Below are 25,843 nucleotides of genomic sequence, written 5' to 3' on the forward strand. Positions count from 1 at the left end.
TACTTCGTATGAGTGAGTCTCTGTAGAAGCACAGTAAGAGTTGTGTCTGCATATTTAGTGTTAAGTTGAAACCGTTTAAGGTGGGTGTTGGACATTGTCAAGGGTGTGTCATCTCCACACCTGTTTCTGGGTTTCATGCACAGTATATCCAGATGCAGCCAGGGTTGAAGAGGTGTCCAATATTAACAGGTAACATCCCTGATATTTGCAGATGATGGATTCTTGGCACCATCTAAAGTGCATCTCTGGTATGCATTGGACGTTTTGCTGCTGAGTGTGAAGCATCAGAGTTGAAAATCACCACCTCAATGTCTGAGTCTCCCAAAAAACAGTAGAACGCTCCCATCAAGTGAGGGGAGAGACCTTGCTGCTGCTAGAGGAGTTTACATACTTTGGGATCTTATACACTGCAGATGAGAAAATAATGAAAAAGAAAGAGTGTGAGATTGACAAGTGGATTAGGTCAGCAGCAGCAGGTTACAGTAGGAGCTCAGTTTGGGGATGAAGCTTTCTATTTATTAGTCAACTCTCATCCCTGTCCTCACCAATAAAGTCACGAGTACATGTGGTGGAAATGAGTTTTTTTAAGACCTTCTCTGAATTGAGAGGAGGCAGTTGAGGTGGTTCGGGGACTTTACAAGGATATCCCGTGGTTGGCTCATGCTAGAACTGTATCAGGCATCAGGCACAGTTGGCTTGGGAACATCTGGGAATCTCCCAGGAGGAGCTGGAATCTGTGGCCAGGGATAGAGACTTATGCTGGACTAAACTTTACCTTTTTTTTATTATTATTATTTTACATTTTTTAAACTCTACCCATTTCAGCCCCCAACAGGAAAAGCAGAATGTAAAATGAATTAATAAAAAAAAAAAAAAAAAGAAGAAGCTCCATATTTTATTACTTTCTAATGTTTTACAACTAAGTCCTCAAATCAGGGGTACATGTAACAATTATGAACAAGGTTTCATCACAAAACAAAACCATATGACTGCCATTGGATAATGTCAACCTCGTCACCACATGGGCTGATGTAATTTTTTTTTTTAAGAAATAGAACAGATCAGTAGCAGTCAATATTTTAAAAAAATACACTCTGTTACACACAGTACACTGACAGAAATAGTATATTGCATTTGTGCAGATATTTACTTTCTATACAAGTTTGTTTTTTTTAAAAATAAGACTAAATCAAAGAGTAAAAGAATTAAACCAGTTTGTACTGAACTAAATTACTCAACTCTCTAAAAAGAATCATTTTGTACCAAGTCCTGCTGTACAAACCTGGTAGGTATTTGTAACATAAGTTACTACATAAAATGTAACATCAATAGTGCAAAGTATATCAGAAATTACTTGGAATTAACACATATCTATTAAACACAAGGTACATACCGTACTGCAGAATTAAGTTTCTCTCTGAATCATGGCTGAATACAAACCTGATAAACATGACTGAATTCATTCTGTTTAATTCAGTTTAACACATGTAGTAAAGATTTCTATTTACCAAGTCGGTGATTAGTGATGCTTATAGGACTGCAGCTCAGACATACATTCATCAGCAGTTTTCAGAGTAAATTATATTTCCACTGTACAGTTTTTAGTGCATGCCTCATATACAGTATCTGTCTAATTGCATTGATTCCTTTTCTAGCTTCAGGCAGTCCGACTGGCTTTAGGACCATGTAGTGTCCTGCAGAAGGAGGCATCTGTAGGGTATTTTAATGTCCTTCACTCAGAGGTTTAGAGAGCACTTAAAGGTGTCTGATCTAATTTTGGTGACTACAGTACAACCCCTCAAAATTGTGGAGCATGAGTCAGGTTCTTTGTGAAACCGTAGTTCATATTTTTACAAAAAAAGAAAGAAAGACAGGCCCATTCTTGTGATTGGATGTATTGTGTGTCAGTGTGGCAAAATGCTGTTGCAAACACATTGCTGAAGACAGTAATGGTACAAAAAGAAAAACAGTCCACTGTGACATTTTTGTAAGAAATGAAGGGCCCAAAGAGGACAATGAGTTCATTTGGGGGGGAAAAAAAGCTGAAAAACACTTAAGTTCAAAAAAGGGAGCTGTTTTCTTGACTGGTAAGTCTGTGAACACATCGATCGATCAAGGTGGTGTGGCTAAAAAAAAAAAAAAAAAGCAAGCTGGTAAACAAAGCTGCTTTCTAAATCATTTCTACTCACCAGGATTTATTTATTATTATATATATGCAGCAGTGCAAATGCTGTTTGAGTAAAACAGGTGTGTCTCAGTTAGATGTGATTCTGGCATTGATAGTATCATCCCTTTAAAATCTTTTTTCTGCACAGAGGAGATCAGAGGACACATATCTTAATCAGAGATATTGCTTATCTCGAGGACCAACTTATTATGGATAAAATTATGAGAAACGCTTAAGTGAGCTGTAAGTTTAGCAGAGGAGTGCTAGGTTAGCTTATCCTTTATGATTTCTTTATAGGAGAGCAAAAATTATTTTATTAAATTAACAACTGGAAATAAAATTGAAAAGTATGTTAAAATAGCCTTCACCTCCCGCATGTATTACGATTTCATGAGCTCCATTTAGTGTCTCGTGCCTTCATTAATTTGTGCACACAATATAAAAGAAGAAAGTGCAAAATAACAAGATGTGCTGGATCAAGTGCTATTTTATAAGCTGCTGAATAATGAATGTGGAAGCCATATTGTTAAATTAAACCAAATTTACGGTGATTGCGATAATTACAATTGGGACTATTCATGCAGCAATATACGATACGATGATTAGATCTATTTTAGCATTTATTTATGCTTTACATCTTCTCTTTCATATATCACCATATAAGTCTTTTCATTTTTGAATAGTCCCATGCCTTTATGTTGCATCATATTCCATTTGATATCCTTTGATAAGGAAAAATCTGCTTAATCCACATTTTCTTCCCCTGAATATTTTTGGGTTTGAAAAAATGTGCTCATATTTAAAGTTGACTAGAAGATTTTGAAGCTCCGATGCTACTACTCAAGAAAAATCTGGCGTAGGCGCAAATTACACACAGATGATTTGCTTAATCTGAATAGAAAATGAAGACCTGTGTAACACGATTCTAAACACAAAGAACTTTCCTCATACATATATAATTTTTTTTTTATCTTAATTCGCTGACTCTTTGTGTACATCACAATTATAACAAATTTTATTACTTACATTTGGCCTCATAGGATTTTCCCGATACTTTTCCCTCTTAGCTAAAATGGTACCTTTCTATAAAGGGTGAAAGGGTCTTGGCGATTTGACCCACTTCCTTCCTAGAGAACTCTGGTGCAATCTAATTCCATTTAAGTTGAAAAAGCTGCTCTTTTAGGTCTGACAGCAGCTTTAAAGAATGGAAAAAATCATGTCAAAGCATCAGGTCAAATTGTCAAGAATCCGATCCAGCGAGATGAAGAACGGGGCCAAGTTGTAAGGAAAGAAACCATGTTAATGAAATCATCACATCACATTCCCATTAAGAGGACCTGATTGAATTCAGCTCCAACCTTAAAACCAACCACCATCTGATGGATAATATTAGCTGTTTATATTCTCTCGCTGTACAGCAGTGATTTTCATGGGCTGGCTCCTCGGTTAGGACGCGGCGGGTTGGACTGTAAGTCTGCAGCACACGTGGAGGCAGTGGTGGTGGTGGTGGTGGTGGTGGTTGGGGTTGAGGCGGTTGTAGTAGGTGAAGACGACACTCTATCAGCCCAGTTCCTTGACACTTTGCCCAGGGGGTGGAGCCTATGTGCATCCAACATCTCCAGTAGTAGATCATACAGAGGAACTTTGTTCTTGCACTTCATGCTGTACAGATGCTCCATCCCTTTATAGCTTCACAACAAATAGAGAGGCACAAACACGTCAGGGATGTAAAATGGAGTGAATTGGCAAGTTCCTCCTACCTTCTCTCTATGTACTCCAGTATATTTTACCTCATGTGTCTGATATGCGAGAGCAAAAGCAGGAGCTGGGCCTGACGCCGGGACTGGAGCTGCACCGAGATTCCTGATTGGCTGATGTAGTGTATGAGGGCATCCGTGATGTTATCCATCATGCACTGCACCATGAAGCCGTCCCTCAGGGGCTCGACGGGGGAGGAGCAGAACGAAAACGCACCTAATCAACACACACACAATCAAATCAAACAGCTTAGGATTATTAACTGTAAAGAAGTTATCTATGGAACTGAAAAACCTAAAAGAGTTCAGTGCTTTACAGAAAGAGACAGAAGCAACAGTCTCTCCAAAAGCATGCACTAAAGGTGATCGCATATAGCTGAGCTGGCACAGGTTAAAAGGAAGTAGCTGTTTTTTTTTTTTTTTTTTTTTTTAAAAATCCATAAACCAGAGAACAATTCTTTTAAAGCCAAGGTTGTCAGATCATGTATGTAGTTTACACTCCACTGCAGGACATACAACCATCTCTTCAATGGGTTGTTTTGGTGTTTTTTATTATTATTATTTCTGTTTTGTAGTGACCTTGCTGAAATACTCACCAGAGTTGAGCAGTATGATAGCTTTGAGACACACAAACTCCTCTGACTTGAGTTTGAGGGTGCGGAAACGGGCCACGGTGGCCAGCAGCATATCAAATATCTCAGCCATGCCCTCCACACACTCTCCTTCACTCCTACAAGGCAAGAGGCAGGCAAGTCTACAATCAAGAGACACCTTCATGAATGTAAATACAATTGTTATACCTCAAGACTGGGAACACTCAAGAACAGAAAGGCCAGATTAGACTTTGCTAGAAAACCTCTAAAAATAAGCCTGACCAGCTCTGATGCAAGATTAACTTGTATCAGAATGATGGGAAGAGACGAGTATGGAGAAGGAAAGGAAGGGCTCATGAGCCAAAGCATACCGCATCATCTGTCAAACATGTAGAGGCAGTGTTCATCCTGCTACTTCTATCAGCAGTCACATCATCAATAAATACCAGTGACCCAGTTCCACTGGCAGCCATACATGCCCATGCCATAACACTGCCTCCACATGTTTGACAGACCTTTCTCATGAAATAACGAGAAAACAGGCCACACCTGAACAAGAAACTGCTCCAAGAAACTGAAACTCTCAGTCAATTGTCCAATTACTTTTGAGCCTGTGAAAATGGAGGGACTCTGTAAAAAAATGGCTGTAATTCCTAAATGGTTAATGCAATATTTTTATTCAACCTCTTGAATTAAAGCTGAAAGTCTACACTTCAATCACATTTTAATTGCTTCATTTCAAATCCATTGTGCTGAAGTACAGAGGCAAAACTACGAAAATTGTGTCACTGTCCAAATACTTATGGACCTGACTTTATGTTAGAACAAGAGCATTAATATAAACCTGTGATTTGGGACTACACTAATGTCAGGGCTGCTGAGAATTAATCAACACCTTCTGACCAATTAGAATAAATGGCTATAACATTCTGCCTCAGTGTGTCTCGCACGTGGTCTCGCTCTATTTCTCGTGGAAAAAGGATGTGGCCTGGGCGCTGCTGAGTATGTTGTTTACCTTTAGCTGGAGAGCACACGTTGTACCTGTAAAGAGTATTAAAGGTTATCTCTCTCTCCAACTCCCACGCTCTTAAACACCCCCCCCCCCTCTTCTACCTTTAATGCCATGCCACCTGAATCTCTCTCTCTCACTCTCTCTCTCACTCTCTCTCTCTCTCCCCCTCTCATGTTCTTGCTAGCCTCTTTGACTCTACCTGTCTGTTTTTAATCAGATTCTCTCTTCCTCAGTCAGCGATGACGCCGACTCTCTCCAAAGCCACATCCTGGTTAATTACATATACCTGTGACACGGCCTTTTCAAGAGCAGCCGGGCATTCTATTGCTAATAGCATTCTTGGGCTTTTTTTGCAGCCGGATCTATTTTTTTCATTAATAATAATTCAATCCTATTTTATAGGATACGACTTTCCTCCAAGATCCTCGGTACACAGCGGGACTTCTGCATCATCATCACCAAAATGAGCAGGAAATAGAAAAATAGAAAAAGCCAGGAGAGCACAGTGACATTAACCAGGTCCCTGAGCAGCAGATGGATGAGTGCCGTGTCGAGAGGCAGGCGAAAATGAAAACGCTGAATGAAAATTCTAAATGCACAAATGTCATGTCCTTTTATTGTAATTTTGATAGGATTTTATATTTCTACTGAGATAAGTAAGAAAGACTGGGACTAACGGATGAAAGTCTAATCTCAATCTATATAAAAGTCTATATATAATTCTCAAAGTCATCCATTTTTATGACGGTCACATTTATTCTTCATACATTTACAATTTATATCCTGAATATATTTACTTCTGTAAAGCTACTTTGTGACAACGTCCATTGTTAAAACCACTATATAAATAAAATTGAATTGAATTCTAAATTCAATTATAAATTGCTTGATGTGGCATTTCTGCAAAAAAAATTGCAAGATTTACAGAAGTGCTTACAGTTTTAAAGATTTTCTGACTACGTACACTCACCGTCCACTTTAATAGGAGTCCACTTTAACACCTGTACACCATCACCACACTGTGCTCATTTATGCAGGTATCTAATCAGCTAATCATGTGGCAGCAGCACAATGCGTAAAATCATGCAGATTCAAGTCAAGAGCTTCAGTTAATGTTCACATCAAACAGCAGAATGGGGAAAAAGTGTGATCTCTGTGACTCTAACCGTGGCATGGATGTTGGTGCCAGATGGGTTGGTTGAGTATTTCACAAACTGCTGATCTCCTGGAAATTTAACAGAAAACAGTCTCTAGAGTTTACAGAGAATGGTGCAAAAAACAAAAAACGTTGGGTTTTGTTGGTGGAAACACCCTGTTGATAAGAGAGGTCATAGGAAACTAGCCAGATTGGTTCAAATTGTAAGGAAGGATATAGTAACTCATATAATCACTCTTTACAATCGTGGTGAGCAGAAAAGCATTTCAGCATGCAGAAAACATCAAACCTTGAGGTGGATGGGCTGCAACGGCAGAAGATAATAATCACCTGGTCTTTTTCCAGTCTTCAGCTGTCCAGTTCATCAACAAGGTGTTGCAGCATTCTGTGTAAATTCTAGAGACTGTTGTGTGTGAAAATCCCAGGAGATCAGCAGTTTCTGAAATACTCAAACCAGCCCATCTGGCACCAACAACCATGCCATGGTTAGAGTCACAGAGCTCAGACTTTTTCCCCATTCTGCTGATTGATGTGAACATTATCTGAAGCTCTTGACTTGTATCTGCATGATTTTATGCATTGTACTGCTGCCACATGATTGACTAATTAGATAACTGCATGAATGAGCAGGTGTACGTGTTCCTATTAAAGTGGACGGTGAGTGTATATTTGGGTATGGACTGTACTCTGGTGTTCAGATACCTTCATTTGTGTACTGACACCTGATTGGCTCTTATGTTCTATGATGCATTAACACTTGGTCAATTCAGTACCAACTCTGATCATCCAGTGAAAGTTTCATTTCCATCTCAGTCTTTAAAAATCATAAGTGACCTTTTTGTACTTTTTCCAAGTTTCCAAAAAGGAATTAATAAAAGCGGTTATAAGGTTTGTGAAGTTTTGAAAAAATGACAGTGTGTGTGAGGACATGTAAAAAAGTATACACACATATCTATATATAGGGTTATCCATCCATCCATCGTTATATGCATGTATGCATACAGATTTATCCATGCATTCATCATACATACATCCAGGAGTATCCATACATACATACACACACATACACACACATACATACATACAAGGTTATTCATCCATTCACTGATTCATCTGTCCATCCATCCATGCAGGCATACAAATTTATCCATCCAGTCATCATACATACACACAGGAGTATCCATACATACATAAATATACACACATATACATACAGACAAAGTTATTCATCCATTTATTCATCCAAACCAAACAAACTTGTAGGATTCTGTAGGATCCATCCATCCATACGTACAACAAGGGTTATCAATCCATCCATCCATCCACACACACACACACACACACATACACACAGGGTTATCAATCAATCCATCCATCCATACACACACACCCCTAGGGTTATCAATCCATCCATCTATACACACACACACACACACACATACACACATACACACACATACACACACACACACACACACATACACACACATACACACACATACACACACATACACACAGGGTTATCAATCCATCCATCCATCCATACACACACACCCCAAGGGTTATCAATCCATCCATCCATACACACACACACACACACACACACACACACACACACACACACACACACACACACACACATACACACAGGGTTATCAATCCATCTATCCATCCATACACACACACCCCCAGGGTTATCAATCCATCCATCCATCCATACACACACACCCCTAGGGTTATCAATCCATCCATCCATCCATCCATGCACGCAGGGGTAACCATTCATTCATTCATCCATCCATGGTTATCCATCCATAGAACCCTAACTGGTTCCCCCAGAAGGACAAATCATTAAAACTCTAAATGCAAGTTTGTTTGTTTGTTTGTTTGTTTGAGAGCAGTAAACACAATAAAGCTGGGTCGTTACCTGTCGAGGATGAGGTCCTGTGCGAAGATGAGTTTTCCAGGTGAGTGGATGGACCTCCAGATGAGACCAATCATCAAAATCTCCAGCCAGGAGCTTTCCAACAGCTGCACCTGGTCATGCAGGGAGAGGTCCTGAAATCCTGCAGGGAGGAAGAAAAACACAGGTTTCATCCTTAAAGGAACAGAAAACACATCTACAGTGTATGTGTGATGCAGCCACTACACAGGAACAATAGAGGTGTTAGGATGTGACATGGACATGAACAAAAGCTGTTTTTTACAGAATTTTTAAAGGAAAAGAACACTTAAAAATTAGAGACTGTAACTTTAAAAGTATTTGTTAAACTAAGCAAATGTGTATCAATTAAAGTGAGTCACGACTGCAATTAAATTAAAGCACAGACTGAACCCAACCCCAAACTCCCCCCCTCTTTTTAAAACTATGAATAACTCTTCTTGTTTCCTTTTTGCTTGAGCAGCTCTTTTTGGCTGGGGACACAGCTTATTTACAGGTTGTAAAAATGTAAACCAAAGCCTGAAATGTAGAAATTAGGGAGATCCATGTTATGGCAGCATTGCGAAGCAGACTTTTTTTTTTTTTGTATTTGTATACTTAAAATCAAATGATCGTTATAGGTCTTAGGAACACTTTTAATCATTACAGACTACATCTTTAAACTGCTTTAAAAAAAAAACAATAAAGCTGAACAAAAAATTGTTCACTAACACACTGTCACAGATTGAGATCCCACTTCTTTGCACTGTATGCTTGATATTTTTTAATGCCTGAAGTTTGGCTCTCTATATTCAGAGTGTGTGTGTGTGTGTGTGTGTGTCTGTGTGTATGTGTGTGCTGGATAAGGGAGCAACCAGTCAGAGGTCGAGTCAAATGAGCAGGAACACTGATGACAGTAATCACAATAATTTTTCTTTTTGCGGCATGGGTGTGTGTGTGTGTGTGTGTGTGTGTGTGTGTGTGTGACCTCGTCATCTGACGCTCGAGCACCTGCCTTGTCGACAGTGCTGCCATGGTTACGCAAACACGCAAGGCTGTCACCAAGGATACTTCTGTAACATCATGATCCGTCTGGCTTTTAAAAAAAAAAATCCATGTACACGTTCAGTAAAAGATCGATAAATGTCTTTCAGTGGGAGATCATGAGTTCGAAAGATGGCCTTCTTATGTCAGAGCAACACTAGTCCATCCTGCATACACTGCTAACTCATGAACACACAGTAGTTTGGTTAGCATTCACCCTCCTGGATTGTTAGCAATTCTGTGACAGGAAAGACCTAACCAGTGTAAAGAAAAACCTCTTAAAGAACAAAACTTGAATTTTTTGTAGAAAAATGGAACATTTATATCACACCATGATCTCATTTTTTATAAACAGTACAATGTGTGGTTAGCTAATTTTTTACTTCAGGTGAAAAAGTCTAGCTAGCAAAGCTAGCATGGTTTTGCCCAAATTGTAGCAAATTCATCCAAGAAACCAGAAGGAAAGGAAAAGTATCATTAATCTTACCCTGACAGACCTCTTGCTACTGAGAAAAAACTAGCAAGAATACAAGAAAACAAGCAAGTTACTTAGCTAGCTAGTCTAATAATTTATTAGCCTATGGACAGTTGACAGATCTTTTAAAGTTTGCCTTACCATTTATGAAAGTTATCGATAACAGACATTTTACTAAATACTGTAGATACACTCTTGGGCAACAAATAAATCCTGAATATTAAACTTTTAATGGTCTTAAAAACAAATCATTGGTCAGGAAATGAGCAAGAATGAAACAAATGCACTCCTGAGAGCTCCTGTGCCTCCATTTGCTGTTTTCCTTTTGCTGCAGTGAACTGTTTGTTTGGGGAAAAGCTAGAAACAGGGAAATTCACTTCTATAGTCTTCTTGTACACAAAGATAAAATCATGATAATGATTAAAATGTTTGATGTAAAATTCAAACACACATGACACATGCCTGGGTGTAAAAAAACTTTCCAAAAATATCTTCTGGGATTTTTTTTTCTCAAAAGATTAGTCATTATTTGGTTATCTGCCACACCTGACATTTAAAGAAATCAAAGGGGGAAACTAATCCCCTACTAACTTCCTTTATCTATTTGTTTAATTCTTGCTAATTTCCTGACCAATGATTTGCTGTTTAGACCATTAAAAGCTTAATATTTTGCCATTTTGGGTTTGGCGCATTTTTTTTTGCCCAGGAGTGTCCATACATAAAGACATATATTTAAAGAGGGTGGGGGGGGAAACAATCTTAGCTTAGCAAGGGCTTGGCAAGATAATTTTGGAAGAAAATGAGGGTGAAGTAAGGATTCTCGCCCACCACATCACTACGATAGAGGACCTAATTATCTAACTTGCTAATAAAAGTGAACTTGACTAATTTCTTAATATCAAATAGTTACTGCCGGAAAAATAGCATTAGCTAAGCTGTAGCTAGCTATTTACCTGGCTAATGTTAGTATAGAGCTAAATATTTATTCATGTATGACTAGCATAGCTATTGTATTAATGTATAGTGTGTAAAAAAAACTGTCATTTTATGCTAATCAATAGACCAAAAAAGAAAAGTGAATAATGTTGTAGGACAATGTTTCTGATTGGCTGATGAAATGTAACTTAAGCTCCGCCCTTATTAATACAGGAGTCTCAAAAATTAGGATGTTCCAGTTGTATTACGCAGACAAGTTTTTAAACACCAGTGGTCATTCCTCTCCCTCACCAGGCACTTTCTTGGCCCAGGCGATCATGTGAACGAGCTCCCTGTCGGCCATGTTGGTGAGCAGACTCATCATGGTGAGCTCGCTGTAGGGTCGGCTGTGTTTCTGTCGTGAGCACAGGGTGGGCGGCTCCGCCCTCAACAGCAGCAGCAACACCTGCTCTGGAGCCATGCACACCACACCCGCTACCCCAGCTCCAATCCCGGAGCTGCTCCGCCCGTCCTGTGGAGGAGCTTCTCTCACATCAGAGCCGCTCTGGGCTTCGCTATAACCTCGCTCCTGCTCCTTCAGTCCACTGTGCCTTCTGTTGTGCTTCATGATGCGACCGCCACGCTCCTTACGAAAACCTGAGGAGGGACACAGTGTCAGACAGATCATTTTATTTACAGACACATTATAATTACTTTATATAAATGTGCCTCTGTATTTATCCTAACCTTTATCCTTAAAGGAGAAATCTACCCTGAACAACTTTTTAAAATCTTCCACTTTTAAACGTTAGCCAATTTTCATTTTAGTTTCCGATGGCTTCCTACATTACCCACAATGCCGTTCAACTACCTGTTGATAGTGGTGCCAGAAAGTTCCTTTACGGCTTACTAAAATCACTAGACTGGCATTACGAAAAAGTTCTACTTATGCCTCATGAAATGTAGAATTAAATTTCCATTCTTAAACACACAAAAAAAAACAGATGTGTACAAGTAGATGTTACACAATTGCCGCACACTGACTGATACATCAAAAGTTAAATTTCATCAGCCATTCGCAAACTTCATCATCACTAACTTCTTGATTTCTTTGGTTTGTCAAAAAACTAAAAATCACTAAATTTACTTTTCATTGGCTTCCAAATTCACTGTAAGTTTTTTTTTTGTTTTATACTGCCCGGGTTGTCTCTGCCAGGAGGTTAAGACTTGGCTCTGTTTCTTGTCCATCTCTCAGAGGGATCTTTCAGCAAGATAATGACCCAAAACATATACCAATTCACCACAGAAATGGTTGCAGACATGAAAAAAAAAATGAATTGAAGTTTAAACCACATACACAAACCTAAGAATATAAAAGAGCATGAAATGTTGTGCATGGAAGGAGGTCTAAGATCCTCTGTAAGTGTCTCTAGCCTTATTAGACGTTCAGGTACCAGACTCAGTGATGTTCCTCTCTCCACAGAAACTTTACCATGTATTCATAGGGAGGTGATGATAAATCTGAAACCAGTGTTTTGCAACACAATGAAGGAACTATGTAAGAAAGCTTATCGTTGCCAATTTTAATCATGGGTACCAATAATTGCTGTCTGATTTCTGACAGAATGGAGTTATCAGACATTAAGTTCTACAGTCTGCAGTTTCCCCAACACCAGCAATAATCCTAACAGCACTGATTTGTGAGTAACACGACTGCCGAAGCTTCATGCTCCATCACACTGATTCAGCCTTTTACCTGACGAAGGAAATGAGCTCAACAAATCAAATTATAGCTCAGGCGTGACACGGAATACGATAAAAAGCACAATTCATTCTGGAGAACCGCATGAATTAACTAGTTCAAGGTGACCCCGAAGCACCACTATTTTTTTTTTTCCTGAATCTGATTACGTAAATCATTAACCGGAACATAGCAGTATTGCTATTGTTGTTATTATTTTCTAGCATCTTCCCTGACCCTGACAGCCTGTCTGTGTAAACACGTCAGTCTGATTAGATATCAGCAAGAGTGCTACTGGTCTAATTTTTTAACAAGATAACTGTAGAATTAAGAAGTGACTTGCAAGTAGTGGGCTGTATTCAGTTATGTCAATAACTCTGAGCGGAAAAACAAAACTTTTCATGGACGAGATGATTAATTTAATAATTGTCATATTTATGTATTTATTTAATATGGGCTAAAACATAAATTTCAGCGTGACATTATGGTTACATCAAACCACATGCGTAACTCTCGCAAAACTCTCTAAAAAGTCTGTTATTAAGTCTGGATTCTGAAGTGCAGAATTTCAGTATTAACTCCTCACTGCGCACATTTAACACAATTCTCACTACAGCCCAGTGTGTAGGGGAAAAAAAAGAAGAAGTAATGAGTGTAAACACCCACACGCGTGTAATACTCACCTCCTTTCATCATGCCCACTTCGTAGCATTTGCGTAGACGACACGCTTGACAGCTCTTCCTGCGGTTCCTGTCGATAGTGCACTGGTTGGTCGCTGGACACACATAATCATTGTGACCTGAGATGCAGAAAATAAAATGCATATTAAAAAAAATACGGGAAATTTGTTTCTGCTATCAAACAAGCATATATTCAAGCGCAAACTTCTGCAGCTCCCATGGTTTTTGAATGGAAAAGGAAAAATGTACCACTATTTTACAATTCATAAGACAATAGATCAGGTCCTAAAGAAATAAACAAACTAAACAAACCAATCATTTAAAAAAGAAATAAAAATGTCAATGTTTTCTTTCTCCAGACCTGATCTGAAGAAAGCAGTGTATGATATCTCTATCACAAAGAATCTGCAAATCTTACATTACTGATTATTACCTCTTATAAATATTACACGCTGCTCACAGGATATTAAAAGGTGCATTAGGTGAGATTTGTCTTTTTTTCCCCAAGATTAGGTGTACAAAAGTTGAGATTTGAATAATTCATGCCCATATTCATGAAGCTTTGCCCCCGAGATCTATGATTGCCCATAGAGTGTTTATAAAATGACTGACTAGGAAGCGCATACAAACACAACAAAGTATTCTGGACTGGAAATCAGTTTTCGAAATGGGGTTAATACAGTTCTACTAAGGCAACAACTTAATGCATTGTTTTTAATCATGTCATACATATCTTCCAGGTTATTTGTGTAAGTAAGGAATAGGTGGCTATGTTTAACAAACCGGACTTCTTGTGAAAACTGTGATGAATTTACTGGTTGCATAATTGCACTATTTGTCCATATAGTACACAGTTATAGAAGAAATTTATTTATAATCGCACTATGCGGTGTCACCCAGATGAGGATCTGTTCCCTTTTGAGTCTGGTTCCTCTCACGGTTTCTTCCTCGTATCATCTCAGGGACTTTTTCCTCACCACCATCGTCTCTGGCTTGCTCATTAGGGATAAACTCATAAATTTAAAATTTATATCCTGAATTTATTTATTTCTGTAAAGCTGCTTTGTGACAATGTCCATTGTTAAAAGCGCTACACAAATAAAATTGAATTGAATAAAAAAGGAATTAAAAAAAAGATTATTGCACCTTTAAAGAGGTCAGAGGCAGGTATAAAGGGTGTAAGTTCTGTGCTGTTCATGGAAAATAATCAACGACGGGGTTATGTGATGAAGCGGAGTTACTGTTACCACCTCGAAGTTGATTTGCCAATGATTATATCTGGTAATTAATTAAAGAATGATACATCATACTTTTTGTCCATTTATAGTTACATCTAATTTTGTGGAATGCTCAGAAAACATGAGTTAGTTCCTGTTCTTACTTACATTATAGCAGCTATAGCAGTTGTTCCCTCGCCAGTACTGCTTTTTTCTCTCTCTTGGCGTAATAAGACCAGAAAAACATGCAGCTTACCATGTTACCAAGAAAGCATAAACTCCTCTGTCCTGAAAACTTTCCTAAGAAAAACTACTAACTTAAATGTATTTGAAAAACCCCTTGACAGCCTTTTCTTCCCCCGATTTCCTTTTCATGCTGTACTAACCTCTAATTTCCCTCTAACAGGGCTTTAGCTCGAACCTGCATGAGGAAATGTTTTTGATAGAGACTACAACGTGCTTCTGTAAGTCACTCTGGATAAGACTCTACTAAGTGGTGTAAATGTAAATAACAAAGTGCTGTTAAATGGAAGTCAGCTTTCTAGGAGTTCTACAGGTTCCTGGTGGCTTTAACAGAATGACTAAAGACCATTCTGCTTCCTGGAAGAGCCGTCTACACAGTTAGGAGGTATAAAGAGCATCAGAAAGACGAGCTGACGTGTGCTGCACAGCCACACACCACCACACCTCCATACTGTTACAGTGTGATCTGAAAAATAATATCGACTGAAACAGGAAATGGAAATACTCGCACACACGCACACTCATAACTGTCCAAAAAAACAAGCCATTTTCCTATTCATCAGATGTATTTTTAGAATTGAATGAATGAAGGATTTAACCAGGTGATACTATTTTCACCCAATAAAAGATTCTTTGTTCAGAATTAGAGCCTTGCTATTAAAATCTGTGGCTTCAAAAGCAATGAAAATTAGCGGTTCTTTTGGTAGAATGCAGTAAGTAAAGAATAAAGCACTCAGTGTCGTGCTGTTATAGAAAAATAATCAACAACAGGGCGGTGTGAAGAAGCGGAGTTACTGTTACCAGCCCAAAAGTTGCTTATTTTTCCGTAACAGCACATCCTGAAGTGTTTTATTCCTCTTATACCACAGTGATTTGCCAACAGTTACAATTTTTATTACTTAAAGTATGTCTTGATACTTTTATCCATTTATAGCTACATTTAATGTTGTTTAACATCCACAAAACAAGTTATTGTTTACATTATAGCAGCTGTAAACACCAGCCTTTCTTTTTTTCCTCTCAAAGTTAATCTTCCTCTTCTTCTTTCGGCTGCTCCTGTTAGGGGTCACCACAGTAGATCACCCGTCTCCATTACGGAAATCCGGCTTATGGGCCGCATATTTGATCTGGCACACGTTTTACCCTGGATGCCCTTCCTGAGGCAACCCTCTGATTTTATCCTGGCTTGGGACCGGCACTGAGCAGCTTGTGCCATCCCAGTGGCTGGGTTTGGTGCCCGGCATAGGGCTCAAATCCATGATCCTGAGATGAAGAGTCTCACACTCGACCAACTGAGCTAGCCAGGCACTCTCAAAGTTAATAAGACAAAAAAATACAGCTTGTCATGTATCGAGAATTCCTTTATTCTCAAGACTTTCCCATAACACCGGAGACTCCTTCCATTACGCTGAATAAATGTCTCTTTACAGAAACCTTATGATGCTAAGAAAAATGTTTGCATGTTTTTTTAATGGAAAAAGGAAAATATTCATCTATTTCACAAGCTACAGCACGTAGTGTTTTTTTTTTTTTTTTTTGTTAAAGACTGTTTTGAGCCAGGGGAGTAAATACTTTAAAAATGATATTTCTGAGCTGCTGTAAGTCGCTCTGACAATCCATTAACAGTAACACACAGTAGTCAGAGCTATTGGGTTTGAACTGGGGGCAATATGTGATCTCACACATCATACACCAATCAGCTCAGTAAGGGGGCGGGGCCAGCTGGATGGCTATTGAGATCTGAGGTGATGGGTTTAAGCAAAAAGTTCTACAAATTGTGGCTATTAAATATCCAAAATCTGCATGTTAAATGAAAATTAAATCTGTAAACTAAGGCTGGGTGATGTGATGTGACGATATAATACTGATATCATGATAAATGATATCATGCACTTTTCTTTAATGTGATTTTTTTAAAATGCATTAAAAAATTTTTCTTTCTTTTTTTTATTAACTACAAACTTACTAGAAGCAACTGATGTGATGTTAAAATTTTGTGCTTAATCTTTAAAATCATAAAATTTTATTTGTTCAAGTTTTAAGTGTTAAATATTTGAATGTATTTTTTTATAAATATTTTTTGTATAAAACATAAAATAAATGGATTATAAATTTGTTTATTAATTATAAACAAACGCATTATTATTATTAAAGTTTTTTTTAATGCCACATCAGTAGTTTGTGATATAGTTTTGTCATATCACCCACCCCTACTGTCAACCTATAAAACAAGACGTAAAGTACGAAGTGAATGTTTGAATAGCGAGTTGTCCCTCGAAATGAACTCCATACGCTTGTTTTCTGACGCAGTATAAATCAGGACGTTTGGATTACCTTGTATGCTGCGCTTGAAGAATGCCTTGCAGCCCTCACAGGACCAGACTCCGTAGTGGTACCCTGAGGCGTAGTCACTGCACACCGCGCAGTATCGGATCTCCTTAACCAACCCGATTGCTCCTGAAGTCCCTGAAGCCCCCGATGGCCCCGAGGCCCCCACTGCGGTGTATACATCCTGCCTGCCGGTGGCGCTGCACAGCTCCACTCGTGATCCTGCACTGGCTAACACACTGGACCTGTGGCTGAAAAGCGAAAAAAGAGAAACAAAATAATTGCTAACATAGTTATCATAGATAGTAATTAGTAAGTAATTACTAATTAATAAGTAAAAAGTATGACTTCCAGATTAAATTGAAATAAGAATATCGCTAAATAATATAATATCAAAATATATTAGCATCAATAATTTATTGTATGCTGTAGCAAAATGATCAACATTAAAAAAAATTGTCACATTCATAGTGGGAAAAAAAAAATGCAGCCAAAATAGAGAACAATAGCTGTGTGAAATGTGCAGCAATTTGACTGTAAAAGTGCAAAAGTTAGCATCCCCTTATGACACCATAAAAAGACAAACAAATTTACAGCAACAAGACATTTAGTCCAGTTTAGTTCCCTATTATTTCTGTCAAATACTGTATGTTAATATATTAATACTATACAGTTAAAATGATCAGTATAAAAGTCTGCGTTTCTCTGAACTCAGTCTGAATGTAATAGAAATATTCTCTAATAACATACATTCCCACCATTTATTTGAACCTTTTTCATATATGTAGAAATTTGTGCCCATATTTCTGTTGTTCTTGGCTCAGGTTTTTGAATTGTTGTCTCGTTTCAGGATACATTTTTAACTTTTTTTTTCTGCATGTAAATTGTAAAATGAATATAGAATTTAATTTTTCTACCCAGAAACTGCAGGGGATGCAAACCTTTTCACTTGACTGTAGCAATGAACGGGAGAAAAGTCATCTTTAGACTTTTAAAAATTATACATCTTTGAGGGATTTGGCTACAACAACCCTGAGTTTACAAGCACATTTCCACAACTAGTCTAGCTAACCATTTTTCCATGTTACATATCTGTAGGAAATCCGTAACTACTGTTACAGCAATGAAATACGACAGGTCAGGGCTAATGGTGTCGGTTGTGACATTGTTGTCAAATGTCTCGACTGCTACTGAAACAGGAAGTGAGACTGTATCTCAGAATATTGATATTGAACTTGGTAAATGGGTTTAAGATCACCAATAACTGTCGTGTCATTCCAACACTAGGTTTGCTGGTTATTGAAAATGCTCATGAAAACATTGGCTTCAAGAAGATGTACATGAAAAATACATGACAGGAATCACAGTTGCACCATGGAACCAAATGAAAATGATCACGTCCTAATTTTTACATTGGCGCAGCATGTGTGATTAGTGCTTGGACCCCGTTATTGCTGCTTCAGCTATATTTATTATAATTATTATTATCATTATTTGTTTTTATTTAGTGGAAACAACAATGCAGTTGAACCCAAAAGAAACCAACAGAAACTAACTGTGACCTTTTCATGCTTGTATATTTAATTTGTTTGACTCTACTGGAGCCAAGTGGGATTTATCTTGGGAATGGTTTATGCATGAATCATCTGGATGACAAGAGTAAGTTCAGCTCACTTTGTTTGTTCATGGCTGTTTCCTAAGTGTGGGAAAAATTTATTTACACTCACTGGCCACTTTATTAGGAACATCGTACTACTAGTTTGCTCACGGTGCAGCCAAAGGAATCTCAAACATTCCTTTGAGATTCTGGTCCTTTGCTGCAGATTTGTCAGCTTTATGTTCACAATTTGAACCTCTGGTTCTACCACTTCCCAAAGGTGATCTACTGGATTCAGACCTGGTGACTGGGGTGTACAATGAAGTGCACTGAACTCTGGAACCAGTTTGAGACGAATTCGTGACATGGTGCATTATCATGATGTACATAGGCGTTATAAGATTGGTAAATTGTGGCGTTAAAGGGATGCTCAGATACTCAGAGCAGAATAATCAGAAGAATCAGAAGAAGAAAATCTTTAGTTGTCACATATACATTAGAGTACAGCGAAATTCTTTTCAGCTTGTTAATAAGTTGTGGTCAGAGCACAGGGTCAGCCATGATACAATACCCCTGGAGCAGATATGGTTAGATGTCTTGCTCAAGGGCCCAACAGTGGCACCTTGGTGGTGCTAGGGCTTGAACATCTGACCTTCTGATCGGTACCAATGCTCAATTGGTATGAAGGTGAGAAAGTCACTGAGACTGTATCTGCACGATGTTATGCATTGCACTGTATAACTGCATGAATGAGCAGGGGTAAAGCAGTTCCTATTAAAGTGGCAGGTTGAGTGTATGCAGAAACATATATTATTGTATATTATATACACTAACTAAAACCCTATGTGGACGGGATTGCTTTCTTGGTGTGACGTCTGTAATAACATTTTTACGCGTCTCCTCTGTGATACAAAACTGAGAAATGACAACACACGTGACAAAAACAAAAAGAAACCAGGGTCACGTGGGATCTCTTGTTCACCTTCAACCTTCTCTTCTAGTGTTAGTAAATGTTTGTTTTATACTAAATTCTGTGATCCATCACACTGTTGCATAACATCTGAGACAGGCTGGACCACCATCGAGTATCAAACACAGAGCCGCGAGTTATCTAGCTCAGACCTCATTCGGGTCAGACTTGCAGCATCTTTAAAGATGAACTTAAGTAATCTTTACTTTTTAATTCTAAAGGATGCAGTAAATGAAAACAAACAAACAAAAAAAAAGCCCAAAGAAAAAAAATCACGCAAAAAGACAAGAATAGTTAAAAGAATAAAGCGATTAGCTTTGCTTTGCGTAAACTGCAAAATTTGTGTCAGAATAATGATACATTACTAATAAAACTAAATAAATAAGATTTATTTAGACGTTTAAGTAAAAATAGATATAAGTAAAGATTTTAAAGTAAACATTTGTTTAAATATAGCACTTTGGTCCACAAAAATTGTTTTAAATGCACTTCAGAAATAAAAGCTACTTACTTTGCTAAAAAGTGGTCAAAAATAAAATATAACAATGAAATAAAAATAAAAAATACAATAAACAATAGCAGAGAGAAAAAGAAGAAAATAATAACAACAAGGAAATGAAAGTAGCTAAATTTTTACCAGAAGTGGGTCACTAATAAAGGAAAATTAAGTCCTGAGCGTTAATTGGCTCCAGTTTCCAAGATACAGCTTCAGGTCAAAAATTGCATCAAAATAATTCAAAATTAGAAGGGGGGGTGTGCGATTATGCTCCATAACTTTTCTGCAAAATGTGATTATTTTCATGTAACATTTTCATGCTTTTTTTCATGAAAAACTGACCGAATTGTGGGTGGGTTGGTCCCATAGCTGTGTCGCTTCCCAGACTATTAAGATACAACTTCAAAATTATACAGTTTTAAAGCTTATGAAATATACTGTGTATGATGCGTAGATCTGGCCAAGACAAATGTACTCTGCAACAAAAGCCCAATAAATTACAGTTAGGTAATAATCTTTAGTCTCAAAGTGAAGATAAGTGTATAAACCTTCATATGGTACCATTTTCATTGTTCTACTTTGTCCAGAAGTTACGAGGCATCATGATCATCAGACACCCCCCTCCCTTGTAGGCAATGGTTTTGTCACCTGTTTTCTAATTCATCTAATCAAAATATGTAAGAATTAGCACATTTTATTTCGGTGGTCGATAATTTCCCAAAATTTGTAGACCAGTGCAATATAAAATTAAATAATGTATGTAAATAAAAAGATATAATTATATAATATAAATGACTTTTATAAAAGTAAAAAAATATAAAAGTAATATGCCAGTAAAAATAAGGCAAATACTAAAAGCTAGTTAAGTGCTAAAGTGAAAAAAAATTTTGTTTTTTTTAATATCTCGTCTATGGCAAATAATAAAATACTTCGAATTTATAGCAAGTGTGCTTATCATAAGACATCTACTCTCTCTGCTCAGACAGGAAGTGATAATCCCAGCACACACCCCCTGTTATTCGCACATATTGTTCTTTTCTCAAGGTTTAAAAGCACAACAGGCTCTGTCTAAGCTCTTCGAAACAATCACTAGACGTCCACTGTTGTGAGAAAAACATCTGAAGCCATTCTGTTCAGTGGAGATGATGAATATTTGGATAATATTCATTATTTGGATAGTACAGATTTGTTTCATAGTATCATAGAGCCATTATTAAGAGTATAGGACAGCTCAGTGCCAAGGCACTAAACACACACACACACACACACACGGCTTATTATTCATCTTAAAGCACACAGTTCAGTAAAACTGTGTGTTATGTGAGTGAAAGGTTAAAAGGTTAAGCCTTAGTCAGGGAGAAAACAGAAATGAGTCAGTGTGTTAAAGTAAACAGCACCCAGGTTTTTAATTAATTATGAAACCTCACACTGCTGCTGATTAAATACATGATTAATAAGAGGAAAGGTGACCGAATGGAGACCTTATTTTTGGTATAAACATATCTTATGTATGGCTTAATCACTTTAACTCTCAGTTTATTGTATTCATTTTCAGTGAAATTGAAGTTTTGACCCAATGGGACCAATTGAGTTTTCACTCAATGGGGTTAATAAAAAAAATTAATAATTTGTAGGAAATAGACATCCTGAGATGCAGGTCTCAGAGTCTTAGTCCATATCCTAAGGTTACTATTAATAAATATACAATAAAACTCTCTGCATATTGTTCAGTTATTCATCTCAAAGCAGTGAAATTAGTAGGAGAGGTGTAAGAAATAGATGTCCAGACCAAGTGAGAGTTTGTAGGGTTAATAAAAAAACAAAAAGAGGAATTTGTAGGAAATGTATATATTTTACAATTCAAGAAATAGTAAATTAAACACCTTTGGATGCTGGTCTCTGAGTCTTAGCCCACATTTTAAGGTTAATATTAATAAATATATAATAAAAATTCTTATTGTAATTGGTTATTTTAATGTATTTCGCACCATTTTAACCTCTCTCAGTGTGTTGTTGCTGGAAATGCATGTAAAGTTGTAGAAATAGCAAATTAGTCTTCTTTAGATGTGAGTCTCTGCAACTTTTTACACCTCTTTACGGTTAACAATAATGAATGTACATGAAAAGTTTAAAATTTCCTATTGTGATTGGTCATTTGAATGCATTTTACACCAATTTAACCCCTTAAACTCTTGCCTTGTTGTTCAGATATTTATCCTAAAGCAGAATGTTCAGCAACTACAGTGAAAGGAATATGAAAGTGTGTAGTTAAACGAGTGAGGGATGGCAGGTCTGGCTTACTATAAAAAGAAAAAAAATGAAAGGAATATGTTAAAAATGTAAACTGTGGTGCCAAGTATGAGACCACTAGTGAAAATTATATTATAATCTTTTCTCATTTTAATACAAAACCTTTTTATTACAAATTACATCATCAGCAACACCTTGAGTGAAAAGCAGAATTTTGTAAATACGTGAACTGAAGAATTTCTTGGTATTTTGGAGTATTTGGTACGTCCACCTTTTGCTTTAATGACAGAGTGCACTTGAGCATGGACTAACCTGACTTTAGCTGTTAGATCAAATCCATCAGTTTGTCGTCTGAACACGTGCTTCAATGGAAGGGTGAAGACTCGAGGAAAATCTGACCTTTTGTACAAAGGAGTTAACACGATCAATATCGCCAATTTGAATAGCAACCTAGAAATTGTGTAGAATCTTATATATATTTAACGTTTCCTTTCTTTGTTTTTCAATTTTTAAAAGAAAAAAAATTCCTAGAGTTTCAGTGTGGTCTCAGACTTTTGGACTCCACTGTATACAGTGTCAAATCTAGAAATTAAACTTGTTTAGATGCGGGTTGCGGAGTCTTACTGCATTTATTACGGTAAAAATGAATAAATATACAATAAGAATTTGAATCTCTTACTGCGAGTGATTATTTGAATGTATTTAGTATTATTTAGTAACAGGTGCAGAATGTGAGCCTGGTTGATGAGACAGTAAGAAGTTGAAGCTGTTAAGGTTCCCCCGAGCCCCTCTGACCTGTAGATGGAGGTTCCTGATGGTTCCAGGTAGTACGGCACCTGCTGAGCCGTATGCTGTCCTGCGGGAGGATGGCTGAGGAACGGCGAGAGCTGTGGGCTCGAAGGAACAAACACCATTGGGCTGGTGGGGCCATTAGCCAGAGGCTGCAGGTTTTCCTCCTGAGGCTCTGGGGCCACCTGAACATCCGGGGCCGCTGAGTAGTAGTCCACTGACGAGTTCGAGGCGTCGGGGTTGGTAGTGTAGTCGAATGTCCCGTCTAGGTAGTGAGCAGTGGAGGACATGCCCCCTGTGGGGCGCTGCTCCTCCTCCGGGTACATGGGTGAGAGCTTGAGGGAAGCGAGAGAAGCTGAATACCCTTCTAGCTCGCTCCTGCGTCGCTGCCTGGCACCAGCTGGAGCTTCAGCACGAGCCTGCTCTCCCGACATCACCGTGGAAACACACACATTTACACACACACATAAAGAGGACAACTGGCATGACTTTGAGAGCACACACACACTGAGTTTTTTTCTTTCCTACTAAACCTTCCTCTCTCTCACTCACTCTGACCCTCCTCTCTCACTTCCGGAGGAGCTCCTCCCACACACACACACACACACACACACACTAGACCAATGTCTAATGTCCCCCCCCTCCATACTTTTTATAGTTTTATGTCTTTGCTTTAACTATTTTAGACTTTGATTTTAGACTTTCAAGGTAATTAATTAATTAATTAAAGTGCAGCTTGTTTTATCCTAATATAAATTTAACACTATAGTAAATAAATCTAATAAAAAAAAATATCAGAAATGCATCTGAATACAGACAGAAAAATGCATTTACAAAAGCACACGCACAAAATAGTTAACACGTTACAGCACTGATTATAAAAACAGAACAAAAAAGGAAAACAGTGCACCTGTTTTTGGATGAAACTTACCAAATCTGTCGATTAATCAACTTTATCACTGATTATTTTCCTGATGCATATCTCTCCCGGCTAAACCCTTGTCTCTCTCTGCATCTCTGCTCTCTCTCTCTCTCTCTCTCTCTCTCTTTCACTCCTCCTAAAAAATAAGAGACAAACAAGTTAAAAGACACAGCTCTCGGTCGATAGAAACGGCAGCTCTCCAGACCAGGTCATCGCAACCAGGTAAACAAGTGACAGGAGGTCAGCACATCTTTTAGCTGCCAGATACTTTCGCAGGTGACTGATTCAAAAAGAACAAAAAGGGGAAAAAAAGAAAATGCTTACTATGAGGTTCAAGCACAAGTGATGACACTTCATTCTGCTATCTGATGATTAAATATACAAGACTGGAAAAAGAAGATCTATTCGCCTGTTAGTAGTGATGTAGGAGGAAAGCAGAAGTGCACAAGAAAAAAATTTTCTGCTTGATATGTATTAACACAGACAGGACGCTGAAATGGAAACCAAGTGGGCGGCAATTCTGAGAAGGTTATCAGTATTAGAGGCCATAGATGAAAAACGGGACAGCTTAGAAAGAATGAGTAATTCCAAATGATTTGTTATACAGCAGCGAATTACAACCAATTAAATTAAAGAAACATTCCAGCGTATCTTAATTTAATCTCTATCTGCAGCATTGTTAATTACTACAATGCTGCAGTTAATTACTACATAATTACTACAGACAAGAATTAACACTTTTCCCTGCACTTGGAAAAGAACAAGAAGTCTGTGTACTCCAAACTCACTTATAATGGTAGTCTTAATGCAGTCGGTTTAAGTTTTTTTGTAATATTTCAGTCAAAGAAGTTTGAAAGCCTTGCATTTAACTCCTTAAATTTGTGTAGCGCTGCAACCAAGAACTGAAAAGGACTTGAATGTGATTCATGAATCGACACAGAATAGCCCATAATACTGAAGTGTGGGAAACAAATCAGTATGGTTTGTGAAATTATTTAAAAATTTCAAACAAACTATAAAAGTTGTGATTATGTCAATGTGCAACTAGTTACCATCAGAAGTTCCATAATTATCTGAATTGAGTCGAGCTGTGTGTAATTTAAATTAAGGTGTCAAGTCCAACAAGTGATCAAAACAAGTCTAAGACAAAGCTGAACATTCAATCGTTGGACATCCAGCAGACCACCATCAAATCCATTACTATAAAATGGAAATAATATGACACAACCGTGATTCTGCCAAATGTCACTGACCTGGAGCAGCCAAGAGGTCCTGGGTGAAGAGCTGGAGAGATCCACAGCTCAGATGCGAGAAGCTGTTCACAGGATAACCATAGTGGAGACACTCAACAAAGCTGGGATTTATGGAAGACTGACAAGAAAATGTACGTTGTTGAATAAAAAGTATGAAATTCTGTTTGGAGACTCAACAAACATGTGGGAGAATGTTCTCTGGTCTGGTCTGATGAGACCAAATTGATCTTTTTTAGCCTTGGAAGCATTTGGTGGAAATCCAGCACTGTTCATCACCCTGAGAACACTATCAGTAAAGCGTGGTGGTGGTAGCATC

At 37.8% G+C, this 25,843-nt stretch overlaps 1 protein-coding gene across 1 annotated transcript; it reads right to left on the bottom strand.

Moving 5' to 3' along the window:
• Nucleotides 1–868: 868 nt before the first annotated feature.
• esr1 (estrogen receptor 1) lies at nt 869–23,926 on the bottom strand. The gene is made up of 9 exons (XM_053242237.1): nt 23,359–23,926; nt 22,876–22,962; nt 17,257–17,501; nt 13,465–13,581; nt 11,353–11,697; nt 8,613–8,751; nt 4,521–4,654; nt 3,958–4,141; nt 869–3,856 (listed from the first exon to the last, which is right to left on the bottom strand). The coding sequence occupies exons 1-9, from the start codon at nt 23,784–23,786 to the stop codon at nt 3,595–3,597; spliced, it is 1,941 nt and encodes a 646-aa protein (XP_053098212.1). The 5' UTR covers nt 23,787–23,926; the 3' UTR covers nt 869–3,594.
• Nucleotides 23,927–25,843: the final 1,917 nt, after the last annotated feature.

This window comes from Pangasianodon hypophthalmus, chromosome 19 (genome assembly GCF_027358585.1).
Source record: "Pangasianodon hypophthalmus isolate fPanHyp1 chromosome 19, fPanHyp1.pri, whole genome shotgun sequence".
Classification (NCBI taxonomy): Eukaryota; Metazoa; Chordata; class Actinopteri; order Siluriformes; family Pangasiidae; genus Pangasianodon; species Pangasianodon hypophthalmus.